This window comes from Urocampus carinirostris, chromosome 11, assembly GCF_059441175.1.
Source record: "Urocampus carinirostris isolate Australia breed hairy pipefish chromosome 11, RoL_Ucar_1.0, whole genome shotgun sequence".
Taxonomy (NCBI): domain Eukaryota; kingdom Metazoa; phylum Chordata; class Actinopteri; order Syngnathiformes; family Syngnathidae; genus Urocampus; species Urocampus carinirostris.
In genome coordinates, this window is record NC_142359.1 from 35717000 (window position 1) to 35734885 (window position 17886).

Sequence of the window (17886 nt, forward strand, 5' to 3'; positions counted from 1 at the left end):
TCTTCATATACCGGACCGAACCGCACATCTATTAGCTCTACTTTGTGCGCACTAGTCTCAGCTCTTCGCTTATCAGGATTGGAACACTGTAGAGGAATTTTTCGTCTTTTTGTCTCCGAGCCATATGTACCTATGAAAGCACCCATGTCTGGCTCGCGAGCCATATGTACCTTTGAAAACACTCATATAGCAAGCAATAGGTCCCTGACCTCTGCACAAGCTTCTACAAACTGAGCATGCAAATAAAACAAGAGGGTAAGCAGATTGAGTAATTTTAAAACACGAAAAAGAGGAATTTTATCCCTGAAGAAAATACTCATCCCACTAATTCTTAAATTTTGTACTTCAAGAAAGTTTATTTCCACTCACAACATCTGTATATATGTACACATGCACACTTTCCTAAAATGAAAGTAAAAATAATCACACATTGTAGTGATGGACAAAAAGCATTAGTAAATCGTGGCATTCAAGTGAGTTCATGACAACATGAATAAATAATGTCATTTAAAGTTAAAGGCTTTCGGAGCAAATCCGCTCATGACAAACCCAAAGTCTTTCTTGATAGTTACTATCACGTAATTACATCCAGCCAACAGGAGTTAAGTGGCCATACTGGATGGGTGTAAGTTTATCTAGTCATTATTGTGATTGATATTCAAAATACAGTGTCGCTATTAAAGCTCTAGTTTGGCTGTTTACTGATGAACAAACAAAACTCAAATGCACTAAAGCAGGGGTGTCCAAACTTTCCTGAAAGTGGGCCAGATTTGGTAAACTGAAAATGTGTGAGGGCTGACTATTCAGACTGGCATTCTTTGACCAGTCATTAATAAATTCATCCGCCAGTAGATTTTTGCAGACCTCATAGCTCCCCTTTGTAGCATTTTCATTTGACTAGCAGGGTCCCTTGAAAAAACGCTGCTGTGCCGTTAAAACAGCTACTAGTTGCTCCACATTTTCACAGCGTTCGTGTCCAGTGATTACTGGACATTTTGTAGTCAACATTTTTCGTCTGGCAGTGCCTCTTGATATTATCCACCCATCCATCCATTATCTGCACTGGTTATCCTCAGTAAGGTCACGGGGGGTGCTGGAGCCCATCTCAGCTGTCTTCAGGCAGTGGGCAGGGATACCCTGAGCTAGTTGCCAGTCAGTCGCAGGGCACACAGGGACAGACAATTTGCTCGCTCATTCACACCTAGGGACAATTTGGACCAGCCAATTAACCTGACATGCATGTTTTTGGAATGTGGGAGGAAACCGGAGTGCCCGGAGGAAACCCACGCAAGCACGGAGAGAAGAGCAAACTCCACACAGGAGGTTCGATCTCATGACCTCAGAACTGTGCCGCACACGCGCTAACCACTGCGCCGCCATGCTGTCCTCTTGATATTATATTCTTTGAAAATAGCCATAGTCTCTTGGAAAACTAGGCAGACGCTGTTTCGGATTTGGATGAAAAAAATACCCCCAATTTACACTTTTCCCGGAAGTGACGACCCTCACAATTTTTTTGTCTTTAGTCATGTCAGAAATGGGGTGGGCTAAAATTCTCACAGAACGCCAAGGGCAAGGTGGCCAAAGGGCTACTGTCGTCATCTGGTGAAATATTGTTTTTTTTCCTGTGTACAATTTTTTTCATACTGCAGTCAACATTACTGGCAGGCCACACATTACTAATTTTTTAACAGAGGCTGCGGGCCAGTTAAAATCTGATCACGTGCCGTGCTTGTGTTTCCCAACCTTTTTGAGCCAAGGTACACTTTTCTTTAGTAAAGAATCTCGAGGCATACAGTCCTTTTTGGGGAAAAAAAAGAAGAAAAAAAGCCTAAAATTATCCTACTGCCTGATCTGCAGTATCAAGTCTTTGTGATCACAATGGTTAATAATTTTGCTATTTGAGATTTTACAACAGTTTTACTTTATTTTCATCTTGTTTCTTTTCTAGGGATATAACAAAAAAGAAATACTTTGAAAAAGGCAAATATTACCTGCCAGTAGAACCAAAAAATGTTAAAGAAAATCATTTAAAATCAACCAAACTAGGTGCAATATTTTAATTGATTGATCAGAGCAATGTGGTAAACAGCTTTAAAGAACACAATAAGTTAATAAATATACTGTAATACCTCACAAGGTGATAATGTGTTTAAAGAAAAAAAAATTGTAATCAACCACCTACTGAGACTGGTGGGTGTACAGTTACTCGTCTGATCAATGCTTATCATGTTTTTTTTGCAAAAATACAATTGGGCAATTCACTGCAGTACACTCACGGCACACTAATGTGCCCTGGGACACTGGTTGAAAAACTCGGATGTAGGGGTTAGGGTTCATTTAACGCGATCTCTGGTTCTTGTTTTACCTGACGAACGGCGCACTATCATCGCCTAGGCGTGCCCGGTCTATCCCAAGGGATCGCATTGCATTAATTCGGAGCCCATTTCTACCCTCCACTCACCTAATAAGGCTTTCAGTGACACTCTTTCTTTGGAGCTTATTTCAGCTGTGAACCAAAAATCGCATTGCAAGTGAGGTTCTCACTCTTGCCTCCATTTACCAGGTAACAGCACTTATAAATACAGAGATCCCTCATTATTTTGCGCTTCAGTTATTCCTGGTTCACTCCTTCGTGGATTTTCAATTGAATTGTCTTTATTATCATTGATAAAACTATCGTTCATGTGGTCGATAGAGAACACACAGCAAATGCTGCATGTATCGGGCGGGCTTGACTGTAAGTGTGGGACTTTGATAGGCTGTGTATGTATGTCGACAGTCAAACACAGGGCAGGTGCTCAAGTCAATTTGGCCACTAAAACAAACTGGGAAGGACAGTGACCACTAGCTTTTAGCCGCTTGTTACATTGAAAATAAATTCATCAATTATAATGGACGCTGAGGAAAGTCAGAAGAGTGCAACAGAATGGTGATCTCCAGTGGGTGCTGCGTGGATTATTATCGGGTTCCAGAAGGGGTGTAGGGGAGAAGGCAAAAGCTGTGCTGCTGGTCTGGCCTAATACTGCGGCTAGGTTAACAACTCTACGAAGCCACCCAAGCGGGCCCTGTATCTTGCCATGCCAGGTCCATTAGCCATGAAACGGATGCCCTGAAGCAACTCCTGGGACACGGCAACATTCAGGATGGTTTTATTTTAATCATAGCGGAGATCTGGCTTAATTCGAGGACACCCAATGCTAGCGCGCAGCTAGCCAGTTGCTCTCTAAATTACCGTCTTACACTGAAAGGAGAAATCCTCCAATTCCGTCTAACTTTTGTATAATGGCAATAAAACAGTTAATTTAACTGTAATTATGCGTTTTGTGTTATTATTTGTAGGTGTATAATTGTTATTTTGTTTCAGTCCCATACTCTCAATTGGTAATGATGTCATCTCAAGGTAAGTTTTACCTTTGGTGCTTTAAATGACGGTGCGATACTACTTTGTGGATTTTAACTTTTCGTGGGTGGTTCTGGTCTTTATTAACCACAAAAAAGGAGGGATCTCTGTAAATGTTAAAGTCACAAAACACAACGTCTTATACATTCTTCTCCCATCTGAAAATCCAACCTAAACAGTGTACACCCATGACAACATCAAACCACACTGTCAACCCATCCAATATGGCCGAATGTTTACATTCTGCAGTGTGCGTCACGCAGAAACGATCAATTCCACAATCGTTCTTGCTTTCAAGGCAGTGAAGACTCCAGAAGTTACCTTGGGGCCTCTTTGGAGTCACCCGGTTGGCCGGGTCCACAAAAGTGAGTGACTGAACGAAACGTCTGCTGCTCAGGCACAGCTAGGCCACTTCTTCTTCCTTCTCGGCCGGTTTCCGGGGTCAAGATTTGCCTTCAGGGTCGGTGGGAGTGCAGCAAGACCGCTCAGCCAGCCGGATCAGTCTCTAGACTGGTAGAAGAGGATGTACCCAGACTCTGAGTTTTTGGAAATGTCCGACGTCAGCCCATAGAACTCCTCAATGGCCTGCGCGTCTATTTTCTGTACAATCGACACAAGATTTATTGGAGAAATAGAAAGAAGATCGTTGATGAAAAAGTATTGTCAACCTCTACGATGTCGTCATCGAAGAGCAGCCAAAATCCGTGGCTCTTGACTATGGTGATGTAGTGTCCCCGGTTGGGCCCGCTGCATAGATGGGGGGATACAACACAGTTAAGGGCATTTCCAAACCATTTTTTTTCTTTTCAATTGACAAAAGACTGTGGTTGTTTTCAAAGAATATAACATCAAGAGACACTGCCAGACGAGACATGCTGACTACAAAACGCAAACTGGAAATCAACGCTGTGAAAAGGTGAAGCAACTGCAAAATGTTTTAAAGAATAGCAGCGCTTTTTCACGAGACCCTGCGGGTCGAATGAAAACGTTAAAAAGGCGAGGTACACTGATTGCAGAGCACCGCAAACCTTTCACAGAGGGTGAATTTATTAAAGACTGTTCAAAGAATGCCATGCTGAATAGTTGGCCCGCAAACATTTTTGGTTTTCTGAAAAATGTGGACAGCACTGAATTAGGCACAAATGTGTAGTGTTCTTGCCCACAATTATCCACGCGCCGGGGGATTCGACCAGTCTGTCTTCCTTTCTCTGGAGCTGTGACGTCATTGAAGGAACTCAACACTGTCAAAATGTCGAATCCCATTAGGCCAGCTCCGAAACACCGATTGTAGTGAACAGCGAGTGCATACTCCCATTTCTGCTTGGAGGTAGGCAATCGTGGATTTTCGATTGTGTTTTTCGCCGCCTGTCGCAGTTTGTATAATATTGTCCTGCAAGCTCCCTGTTGGCGATGGGCTGCCGAGGGTTTTCCTGTTTTGTTTTTCCCGGTTGGCTTTCCTCAGCTACCTTTGGGAAGTTATCTGGCCAGCTAGCCGAACGTTAGCTCAGGTTTTGCCAGGTCCCTTGATTTATTGCAGGCTTCGCGTTCATTGGCGTAGCTGCTTTTTGTCACTCGTACCCCGTTAGCCTGGCTGCTCACTGCGTGTGTTTTGATCGGTTAGCCTGTTGTTAAAGCCGTTTTTACAGTGTTCCTTGGTTTGTTTTTTTCCATCCAGTTTCATGTCTATCGCAGTAGTTGTTGCTGCTTTTGGTTGTTTGTTCCCTTAGCTTGGCTGCTGACCGCGGGTTTTTTGATTGGCTAGTCTATTGTTAGCGCAGGTTGTGTTGCTTGTTTTTTTTTTTTTTTTTTTTATTCCTGGCCGATTTTACTTTTATCACTGTATCTATTGCCTCTTTTTGTTGTTGGTTCCCTGTTAAACTGGCTGCTCACTATATGTTTTTTGATTGGCTAGCCTGGCGTTAGCGCTGGTTTTGGCGTGTTCCTTGGCTTGTTTATTCCTAGCCGGCTTGATGTTAACCACTGTAGCCCTTGCTGATTTTCGTTGTTGGTTCCAGGTTAGCCTGGCTGCTTATGACATACTTTTGGATCAGCTGTCTTTGGGTTTTGGGGTTTTAATCCACTAGTGTGACGTTGTGCTGGTTTAGTCGTGCATTTAAGTTTGTTTATTTCCGGCAGGTTTCACTTTTAGTGCAGTAGCCGCTTTTTGTTGTTGGTTCCCTGTTAGCCTGGCTGCTCAGCACGTGTTTTCAGTCTGCCAGCCACACGTTTTTTTAAAGAGGCTGTGGATGCCTTTTGACGATCGGGGCCCGAGTTAGCCCCTCTTTAGATGCTCACCCTTCGTTGTACTATTAATGCATCCACCTGCATTGAAACGCCTAGGCAATCACCATAAAAGACTACCAAACTTATCTTCAAACACTTGTAACCTCTTTGACTAATTAACACATAAAATAATATGGCGACTGCAATGCTAGGGTGTAGATAGGGTACAGATTAAATACATACAGTTTTTATTCAAAACCATGTACTATTTCCTCACAATTTGCATGTTTAAGAATCTGGGATTACTATTGAGAGGTACTGACGGAGGCAAATGAGAGGGCTAGGGGGTCATTGTGATTACAGCTTACCTGCCACAGTGCACCACCACGGCTACCAAGTCATACATGCGGTCTGGGTTGGTGGCGTCACCCGACGTGTTGAAGAGGCGCAGCTCCAGGGGGAAGACCACACGGTAGGACAACTTGGTGTAGCGGTGCAGCTGGTCCATGTACTTGAAGCGCTTCAGGTGCAGCGCTAGGATCATGGGAAGCTTCTTCACCCTCATCCTGAGCAGGGGAAAATTGTTGAACCAAGGGAACAAATCCGCTACTGGGTAACTCAAGAAGGAGGGACTAACCTTTTCTGGGCTTCCTGTTTGCTGCGGCACTGTTCGCAGTAGTATTTGTACTCGCTGCACAGGGTCTCGGTGTTGCTGAAGCCCCTGTGAGAAGAAACAGGAAGGTCATATAAATGATCTGTCCTTTTAGTCCACCTTCAAAAAAAAAAAAACCTTAGCTAAAAAACAAAACAAAGTAACAACAAAAACAACCATCCTCTTAACAACCAAAATCTCCTCAAGAAGCACCAATAATAAGTGGGGATGTAAGGATACACACTAGTTAAGGAGTAATAATAATAATATTCTACATTATTAATATTATAAAAAATAATATTAACTTCATATCGAATAGATGCATGTATTTATGAACAAAACATTTTAAAAAAACCTTGTTGATAAAATGTTTGTTAGGGAATGGCAGGGTGGAAAACATTCAGAGAAACTGTTTAAGAAATATATAAGATATAATTTTAATTGTATTCATCTCTCAACTTGACCACTAAGTATTTCATATTGCTAGATGTATTATTGTTGTAGCAAAATTTGAAAACATGAAACAAAGGATGGATGGGTATATATATAAATATATACGCATACATATACATATATATATACATATACACACACACACACACACACATATATATATATACAGTGGGACCTCGCTACTTCGCGGTTCCACGTTGGCGGGTCTAAAAAAAAAAAAAATAATAATAATAATAATAAATATATACACCACAGCCATATCCCCCTAGTAGGAGGTGGCTAGAGTCATTTCTGACTCTTTTTGGGAGATTGATTCAGAGGAGGGGATTCCCAGCCCCCTCGCTCAACCCAACTGAGGTGTTGGGAGTCATTAGTTGACCAAACCCTCCAATTCCAACCCCTAATGCTGATTGCCAAGCAGGGAGGCAATGGGTACCAATGTTTAAGTTAGGTATGACTCGGCCGAGGCTTGAACCACAACCTCCCAGTCTCGGGGCGGGCGCCATACCCCCAAGGCCACCGAGCTGGTGTTAATAATAATAAAATAAAAAAACATTTTTTTAAGCATTTTTGAAGGGGCGTCGCTACTTCGCGGATTTTCACTTTTCGCGGGTGGTTTTGGTCCCTATTAACCGCGATAACCGAGGGATTACTGTACACACACACACACACACACACACACACACACACACACACGTTTATTTATTACAAACATCAATGTCGCTGCAAAAAAGAATCACCCATATAATTTTTTTATTTTTTGTGTCACAGGATGTTTTTGTTTGAATGTACACTTTTTCTTTAAATGCACAATTATTCCCTCTCTTAACACCCATTTCCTAAATAAATGCCACTATCACCTGAGGCAATGCGTAATCGACGTATTCTGCTCCACATCTACTGACAAATCCAGGAAATCCTCGTCCTTGCTGCTCACCTGCAACGGAAAATAGTCGACATTGAATTCTATTGTCGACTTTTGTCGCCAGACACATTATTCAAAGAGTGAGACATGTCTACATGGATATAATCTCTGCTGAGAGTTTCTAGAGCGGTGGTGACATACAGAAATAACTGCGTAAAAATCAAAAATGCATACCAAAACTTCTTAAGTTTGGGAGCATTTTAGCCTGAATAAAGCAGATAAAAATACTACTTGCAAAGTCTGCAAAGCAGATCTTGGTTATCATGGCAGTACCTCAGTGATGCGCCAACATTTAAAGACAATTGAACAAAACAGAGTCTGAACCGCCTCGGTTAGATTCAAGCAACATTTAAGCCAATACGGTTTTGATGAAATGCATAGTACATTTTATACACGTATAACTTGTTATAAAAGAGAGATTGAGTGTTATGCCAGACTGTGCCCGACTAAATTATATGAAAAAAAATGCATGCCCTTCAAAGAACAAATATCAGTTGTTACAACGTTAAAAATTGACAAACCTCAGTTGTTAAAAACTGTTTGATCTCAAACTGTTAGGAAATGTTATGTACGTATGTTACAGACTTTATTGTTGACCACTGAATATACTTCACAAAAAGCACATATTTGTTTTATTTACTGTACTACTGCTGCTAAAGAGCTTGTTCTTAGTTGACAAGGATTACAAAAGGGTTGCCTGATTTTTAATTTAGTTGCTTATTCCTAAATGGACAAAAGTTTATTTATGGGTTTATGTCTCTACTGTGTCTAAATTGTTTTAACATGGGGCATTTTTATTACATTTTCGTAGAAATCTGCAGTATGTTCAATAAAAGATTTCTTATTGTAAACATTTTTGTCGTGTATATTATCATTCGTCATATAATAAAAATCATGCTAAATTTAGGAAAGAATTTACTAATAGAATAATTCATCCAATTGTTTCAAATAAGGTCTTGATATGTTTGCCACGATAAATTATAAAAAAACATTTGACAGAACTGTAATTACACCACCTGAACAACAACAAAAGTGGGGATGCTAATGCAATGAAAAGACAATTTCCAGACCAATATTGAGATGAATAAGGTTACGAGGACGAGCTAGTCATTTTGCAGAGATAGTGTCTCACACAGTAGAGCGTTAGAGACGAAGGATAACCAGCATATCCACTCAAACTATACTGAAAGAGTCGTAGACAGGAGAGGCCCCCCATCTTCAGTTGTTTGGAGGTATTTTGGCTACTTAGGAGTCTGATAAAAGAAACAGAGTGATGACGGGCAGTGCAAACTTTGCCGACAATGACAGGCAACATGACAAACTTAATCCACCATTTAAAACAGTATCGCCTGCTAGAATGCAATGAAGGAAATACAGTTCAGCCCCAAACGAGTGCTCACGTACGTTCAACAAGGACCTGGTCCTATGAAAAAAACTTTTCACGACTGAGCCAGCTAGCAAAGCACCTCATGTTTCTTCGGGCCAAAATATGGTTGGATGGATGGGGTCAAACATGCCCTGGATGTTGGGTCGGTTAATTTAACGGATGCATGGGTGTGTACTCATGATAGATGTGAGTAGCAGGGATACTTAAGAATGACTGATATTGACGTATATGATGCTGACGGGCCTCTCTGCTGATTAAAGGTTGCATGGCACAGCAACTAACCTGTTGTTGTGCTATGGGCTTTATGTTCAGTGTCATGTCTGGAAAAGCGAAATGAAATGAATGTTTTGGTGATTATGAGTGTTCATTACTCTAGCCAAGGCCCACTAAGGGGATATTGGATGGATGGAGATAGCTAGATGTGAAATGCTGTGTAATACTTTGTCAACGTGCATCTTTGATCTGAAATTAAACATTGGTTAGAGCAGCATCAGATTTTCACTTAGGAGCAGAAATTAAGACATGAAATACAAAAGGAAAAAAAAAGACGTAATAATTAAAGAGAGACCAATAAAAAAGGTTTTATCGTGAAAACAATTTGTGTCATATCGCTCAAGCTTCGTTTGAATAGTCTGACTAGTCAAATTAACATGGTCGTTAATTGCAGCCCTAGCGTCTCAAATTTGAAATAGAATTGAAGGGGTATTTATGGAAAGATGTATAGCGTTTTTTGCCTTAATGCAACTCACAGCTTCACAGTTGAGGCAGCGTGTCTCGTTTGTGAGCGTCCCTTGGAAGATCTCGTGGACCCACGTCTGCTGTGTCTCCTTCCCGCTTTCGTCTTCCCCCTCGCCACTGCTGCCCCCTCCTCCGATTACTACCTCGCCGTTCCCTCCTCCGCCATTCTGCAGAAGCTTTCCGTTTTGCTGTCGCTCCTGGCTCTTCTCCTCCTGGAGCAGATCAGCGATGGTATTGAGGAGGTAGTTGAGGAACTCATGGGCATCTTGCTGCATGTAGTTGTCAAAAAGTTCTGCGGGTGAAGACGGACGTGGACAATGTTATTCCTTACTCCACTTTTAGCTGGATTTTGCTATCTTAATTAGAGGTCGACTGATTATCGGGCGGTCGGATTATCTGCACCGATATTTGGGAATTTGCCGGATATTGGTATTTTTATTTATTTGACAGGCTCAGATGCAGCCAAGCCTCTCTCGCCCTCTCTCCTGCTTTCTGTCTTGGTCGCTACCCACCCCGTGGGTTGTGATTGGATAAAGGACAGGAGAGGAGCCACTGATGGAGAAGCTCTCCAGACTCCGCAGTCACAGACTTCAGAACAGAGCGAGAGTACAGTCATGTATAAGGTAAAAAGAGAAAACTGCCCCGAAAATGTAATAAACATGTCAGTGCTCTATATTTCACAAATTTTATAATAATAATAATAATTTCCTTTGTATTGTCATTCTTTGTAACAATGTACACAGAACGAAATGTCGATACACCTGACCCGTTGTAGCGAGTCGGTGCAGCCGCAGCCAGAGGGCGCCGCCATTATACCGGTCGAGGCGCGAACCAGCGACCTCCCAGTCTCAAAGCCGGCACACTACCATCTAGGCTACTGAGCTGGTATGGGAGAGGTCCCCAGTTCAAGACCAAGTGATAACTTATTTTAGCCCCAAGAGGGATGGGCGCCACCAGGCTGTACTTGCCGAAGAAGCACCACAGGGAATGGTGCCCCCTACGACTCAGTGGATAAGGGAACCAATAAACCAACCAACCATTACTAACTTTACAATGAGCAAGGGAATTACATTAGAGCCAAGTATACAGCGGCAGTTCAGCTAACTCGCAAGTCCTGAAATGCCTGTGAGTCAAGATTGCTGATAACATTGAGATTTATAAAGGTCAGCTGTAGAAAAACGTGTGTGTGTGTGTGTGTGTGTGTGAAAGATAGCGTAAATAGTTAACTTTTTTTAGGTAAGCATGGTAAGGTAGATATTAGTTCTTATCATGACATTAGTTCATCAATCAAGCGTGTGTTTTGTGATTTAGAGAGAGCATAAAAAGCATGCTAAAGTGGAAGGCTGAGTGATTAGCTCTTACCATAACAATAGTCTGTCAATCTGGCTCTAAAACAGGAATGAACAAACTTTTCAATTCGCAAGTTACGTGGAAATTTCATTGCTTTTGCAATACGATTTTATGAGGGGTTTTAGGGATGCTCTCGGTTTAATTCAACTCATGTTGGTTGTATTGATATTTTCATTTATTTGTTGAAAAAGACAAAAATCAGAGAGCTATTTAAGTTTTTAGGTTTGCTTTAGACGAGTTGCTGCAAAACCCAATTTTATTTCCTGCACTATAAGTTTTTTGATTTAGGTGAAGGATTGGTCATTTTAGTTGTGTTGAAATTCTAATTTATTTACTGTAAAGGTTTCAGAGAGATATTCAAGTTTTATTTAAATCATAACAAGGATTCTTTGTTTCTTTTTGCAATAGTAAAAAATTCTTTTAGCTTTTACAGCAAATGACTTTTAGCTCCAAATATCAGTTATCGGCCTCATCTTAATACTAATAATCGGTATCAGCGCAGAAAAGCCCATATCGGTCGATCCTTAACCTTAATATAATTTTGTTAAAAATGTTGACCATTTTCCTTTCTCAGCCGCGAGATGAACTTCTTGGGTGGGATAACTCCCACTTTCTTCTTCTGTGTGGCGATGCTGTTGAACAAGTCAGCCAGGCAGGTAAGGAGAGACTCCTTGCGTCGGGGTTGCACCTGCCAGAAGAAATAAAAAGGCAGAGAATTGACCCAGGCAGAACTCTATGGGGACCGATCCTGCCATATATAGAAATAATAGTCTGAATAGAAATCTGAAAAAAAATGTATAATAATATATGCCATACAAACGAATGAAAACAAATAAATCATGTAATACCCAAATATGACATACATGCAATGTATTCATTTAACGAGGCCTTTTTTTTGTCATTTAAATTTTTAAATTGTATTTAGGTTTTTTTTGTCGTGTATTTTGTATTTAACCGAAGTGCAAAGTGAAAGTGTTATTTTTATGAGGGCCTTGAGGTTAACATAAATGTTGTTGGTTTAGCAAATCAGATTTTAAGTATGGTGGGGAAAGCCAAGCGGCAACTCCCCTTCCTGAGAGATCTCAGGAAGAACAACCTGGAAAAGAAGCTGCTTGTGTCCTTCTGCAAAGCCACAGTTGAGAGCATTTTGGCATACAGTATCATTAAGTGGGATGCTGGGAGTAATCAGCACAACCCAGAAAACGATGGGATGCTCTCAAAACAAGGGGAAACAGTCGCAGAGACAGGTTCTTCCCCAAGGCCATCACCACCCACCACCTTTAACTAGCGCACAAAACCTTGAAAACATGTATTCTGACTTATTTTTTTGCTGCTAAATGGATTTGCACAAAACGGAGAAAATATATGTATACCTTGCGACTTTTTTTTGTTGCCGCTAAATGTTATTGCACTTATTTTCTTTGCAATACTATACAATGCAGTATTATTTTTCATTCACAAACATTGCACTGTCATTATAACTTAGACCAGTCTCTAAGCAAGACGTTAAAAAAAAATAAAAAAAATCTGCCTTTTATTCTGATAAAAGAGAAAAAAAAGGGTACAATTTTAAGTCTTTATTTGATATTTACCCTGGAGCATCATGTCTAATCTTGTTGCATAAGAAGTTCACAACGTTGACATCAATTCAATTCTAGCAGGCGTAAGGAAACCTCAACGGTTTCAAAAACTATGATTGGCTAGAGGGTGATAACGTATGCATCACAACGAAAAGGCAAAAAAAGATATCCCTGTTCCACTGCTTCTGTCGAACGGACATTTTCAGCCCTAAATCAAATAAAAACGTATGCCAGAAATATGTTAGGAAAGCCTCAATTATCGACATTAGCTTTAATGGTGATAGAAAAGAAATACTTGATGGAACTGAAACACACGGAAAAAGCTGTACAAAATAGTTTAGAAAGAAGGATGGATTTTGTGCACAAATAAGAAGGATTTTAGTGAGTAAAATGTGGCTATAATACAAAATAATAGTGCAATTTTATGAGGTTATTACTGATGCTTAATTTTATGTGTTGCAGCTGTAGCTGCAGTAAATGTTTTATAGCCATAAAAGGGTTATTGAGGGGTGGACTGATTCAAAAGTAGCATTAGCTCAGGAGGTAGAGCGCTCGTCTTGGGATCAAGGGATCCCAGTTCGAATCCCGGCTCTTCTGTGTTACATGTCGAAGTGTCCTTGGGTAAGACACTGAACCCCTAATACCCCCAATAAGCAGGTTAGCGCCTTACATGGCTGCAAGGCCGCTATTGGGAAATCTGGAGCACATTGTAAAGCGCTTTGAGAAGTCATTGACTTGAAAAGCGCTATATAAAATGCAGATCATTTCATTTCATTACTAAAAAGCTGGGTGTGAAATTCATGGCCCTCTAAAGATTTGTAGGTACAGAGACCCCACTCTACTTTCCCGCTTAGGTTATCGCTGGTACACGGATTTTACATTTAATTGAATTGTCTTTATTGTCATTGATAGCAACGTTCGGTCATTGTGTTTCTAAAAGACAGCGCGGAACAGATTAGGGAGGGCGCTCGGTGTTGGGTGGGTGTGACTGTCTATGTGCATGACTGTGTTAGGATGGTGTTATCTTTTCAGTCAAACAGCCGGTTTCGGCATGCGCGGTCAACTTTGCTAACTTTTAGCGACTCGTTACATTGAAAATAAAATCCTCAATTAAATAGGACTTCAAGGAAAGTAAGAAAAGCCAGTGCTCTGTGAATTGTTATCGCATCTAGGAATAGACTAAGGCGGCGTCAGAAGGGAAAGAAATAGCCAACCTGCAAATCTGCCCTTTTGGGGCTTTTATGAAGGTACGACGCTACTTTGCAGATTTTCACTTTTCGCAGGTGGTTCTGGTACGCATTAACTGCGAAACCCAAGGGATCTCTGGATTTACACATTCATTTCTACATATGGCAAATTTGGTCGTCCAAGGAACTCCACTAGCTGTGGTGTGTTCAATTTACCTTATAGGCTAAAACCTTCTCCCTGAACGGACGACAGAAATAGAGAGCCTGCAGCACTGAGTTACAGTAGCAGGTGTTGCCAAACTGGGGAATAAGCAGACCAAACTCTTGTCAGAATAAGTGATTCAAAGTGGAGATTGAAAGAAAAACAACAATATACTGACATTGACTAAGCCAAAGTAGTGCTCGTTAACAGGAAACTGTTCCGGTCCGATCTCCTTCTCCAACGCAGAGGCATTGGCGCCCTTTAGAGGGGAAAAAAGGAACAATTAGTTATAAAACTGAAAAGCTGATCAATAGGACTTGTGTAATGTATGATTGGAATTGATGCATATTCCATTTGGCTGACGACACCATAATAATAGGCTCTGGTACACATTTACAGGAATTACAGGAGAAATTTATCATAACACTTTAAGTCAAGAAATGGTAGTATTTAAAATTCAGTAACTATGCCAAGAAGCATTAATATATCAAGAGTCTCTTAAAGTATTATGTCAGAGGTGTCCAAACATTTCAGAAAGCGAGCCAGATTTGCTAAGCTGAATAGGTGTGAGGGCCTGGCATTCTTTAATAAATTGCCCCTCAGGACTTGACGATCAGCATTGCGACTGAATAGCTCGCCTTTGTAGTATATTTATTTAACTCACAGGGTATAGTGAAAAAGTGCTCCTGTGCCGTTAAAGCAGCATCCAGTTGCTTCCACTTTTCACAGCGTTGTTTCCAGTTAGCTTTTGTAGTCAGCATGTTTCATCTGACAGTGCCACTTGATTTTATATTATTTTGAAACAGCCACAGTCTCTTGGCAAATTAGGCAGGCACAGTTGTTTCGAATTCAGGTAAAAACATACACCAATTTCCACTTGTCCTGTCACGGTCAACTTTCATTTTTTTAATTTACAGTCACTTTGTCAGAAATGGGGTGGAATAAAGTCCTCACAAAAATCCATGGGCAAGGTGGCCAAAGGGATACTACCATCATCTGGTGAGAATTCCTTTTTCTAGTACAAATCTATTTTATACTGCGGTCAACATTACTGGCGGGCCACATACAACTAATTTTATGACAGGGGCTGCAGGCCAGTCAAAATTTAATCATGGGCTGAAACTGACCCCCAGGCCGGACTTTGGCCTGTATTATGTTATAGAATTCGCTAGTAGTATAATTACAGGCATGAAAGGTCTTTTTCTCTCTGTGGCCACAGATTTCTGTTTGTTCTCATTTCTGATTTGGAATTTAAAAAATGGGACAGGGGTGAACAATTTAAAGCCTCTGCTTCAGCCCACCCCATTTTGGCACATACAGCCCTTTGAGACTTCTTGTGATTAAGGGCTATAGAAATAAACATGACTTGACTTGATTATGTGTTATATGAACAGGGCTGCTTTTTCAGCCCGGGAGTTTTATACCCACTTGGCAATAGAGGAGGAATTTGAATGAATGGAACAGCAGCAAACTCTTTTAATGCATTTTTATGGTAAATAAATTCAGGTATATGTTGATAAGTTTACAAAAAACAGTAGACCATTTTAATTGAAAGGAAAATTTGAAAAAGATTCTAACATAGATGAAAACGTATCCAAATTGCATTTGCCTATAACAACAGATTGTTGGGCTTTACACTGAACTCTTATGAAGTAGCTTCACTACACACATTTTAAGTAGACTGCTTAAGACATCAAAATTTCCTAAGCGAAGCACTGGTCTATGCAACTTTGTGGATGAAAATTCCTTTGTCTATAGACATGGGAATTTCCCTTTCAGTGTATATCAGCATGAAAACAGTGAGCTTCTTGGCCGAGTCTTCACATATTTAAAAAGAGTAAATTTGTGCATAATGTTACATAATAATTATCAACATGTGGATAGATGGCAACAAAAAACACCTGAAGAGGCTTTCTGGAGCTGAAAGAGTCATCTCTTTTTAGTGAGACGAGCCAAAAGAGCTGCATGAGTAGCTACCTGATGAAGCCATTTAACAGCTAAATTCTGCAAACATGTAGCACAACACACCACTAGGAACACAAAGATGACAGGCAAAAAGTGCAATACGAGTGAAATTAATACTAGGAGTCGTTGCTTTTATTTTCCTGGCTTTTTCGGCTTCAACTAACACCTTTCTGCCATCCATCATACCTGACTCATATCATTTGCGCTGTTATGTGTTCCTTTTATTTCTACGGAAAAGGGAGGTGACCAACTTCAAATTTGGGAGGGAGGAATTTCCGAGATAGTAAAACTCACCTGATCTGTTGCGCTGAATGTGGCCAAATAGCTGATTAGAGGATGAATGCACGAGTAAGTTTAGTTAGTGCAAGTGGCAGATACGTGTTCAAATGATTTTTTTTCTCATCCAGCCAGCCTGAACTCCACCTTGAAATAAGCCGGACCTTCGGGAAATCTCCCATTCTTCCCGAGTAGTCACTTCGGCATTGTAAATGAATGTCGTATACAGCGGTTTGTGTGCAAAGATTTTGTTGTTTCCTTTTATCAGTTGGTGTCATTTTTGTGCCGTGCCCAAATAAAAAGCCACCAACAAACATTGTTTTCCTAGCCCCTTTCAACTTTGACCTCCCTTTAGAAGCACATGTTGAATAGAAACTCTCAAAAGTGAATTTGTGGAACGAGCGGAAACATTTGCAGCTTTCATCACATGACAGGAGGTGAAAATCAGACCAAAACACAAAACACCAAGAAAGGAAAACAAGTTAATTCAACCTCAGCCTTTGGATCTCAGTGCTGCCACGCTACTACTAACTGACGTCGCCTCTTTTTAAATACCGTACATAGCGAAAGTAGTGACTTAAGAGTGTTTAATTGCCGTGGAGTAAATACCTAGCAAGGAACGCTAGCGTAGTGGCTAGCTAAGAAGGGGGCCCACAATGTCAAATGCTCACCATGGTACAAATCGAAGCGATTTTTCGGACTGTCATCAGTATTTCCATCTGTGCGCCGCCATGTTGGACCAAACCCTGACGGTGAAATTGTGCAGCCGATGCGGCTGCTGTGAGTTCCGGGACAGGCTAGAGAGCGAAGTGGCTTCCGAGCCTTCAAAGCATACTTTACCACGTAGACGACGTGCGCAGAGGTGAGATCTCGAGCCACTTGTTGTGCGTCTATATTGCCGCCATATTGGATATGCTCATTTGGGATTTCATCCATTCATAGGACGTAGAGCTGATTCTAAAACGTTGTTTGAATCCAATCAAAATTTATTTTAAATAGATTTTGAGTGCAGGATTAGAAGAGCAGTGACAAAGGACTAAATATCTGTATTTTATAAAAAGCAGTTGTCAATTGTATTTTTGATGCAGTTAAAAGAAAATGTGGGTAAGTCACTTAAAGGTGGATATGTGGGATAACAGAGATCCCTTGGTTTTTGCGGTTAAGGGGGTACCAGAACCACCCGCGGAAGGTGAAAGTCCTCGTAGAAGCGTTGCACGTTCATAAAAATAGGTAAACTTACATCGAGATTACATCATTACTGAATGAGCGTACATGAATGTAACATAATAATATTTACATGTTGACAAACAATAACAAATCAAGTCAAGTCATGTTTATTTGTATAGCCCTTTTTTACAAAGAGTCTCAACAGGCTGTGCAGACCACGTATAATTGCAAACCACGGACTATTATTAAACACCCCCTGATCTGAAACCAACATGTTAAATTAATCAGCGCCCCTTGTAATCCACCACAAATAATTGCAGTTGAATGATTTTATTGTCACTAACCAAAAGTAAAATAAAATCGATGGGTTTCTCCCAT

At 40.8% G+C, this 17886-nt stretch overlaps 1 protein-coding gene across 1 annotated transcript; it reads right to left on the minus strand.

Moving 5' to 3' along the window:
- Positions 1 to 326: 326 nt before the first annotated feature.
- On the minus strand, positions 327 to 17439 carry usp12b (ubiquitin specific peptidase 12b). Its single transcript, XM_088347444.1, has 11 exons — positions 17182 to 17439; positions 17013 to 17087; positions 14279 to 14359; positions 14115 to 14198; positions 11690 to 11819; positions 9793 to 10073; positions 7592 to 7668; positions 6264 to 6347; positions 5995 to 6192; positions 4072 to 4150; positions 327 to 4003 (listed from the first exon to the last, which is right to left on the minus strand). Exons 1-11 carry the CDS (start codon positions 17275 to 17277, stop codon positions 3902 to 3904), a joined length of 1287 nt encoding a protein of 428 aa, XP_088203570.1. The 5' UTR covers positions 17278 to 17439; the 3' UTR covers positions 327 to 3901.
- Positions 17440 to 17886: the final 447 nt, after the last annotated feature.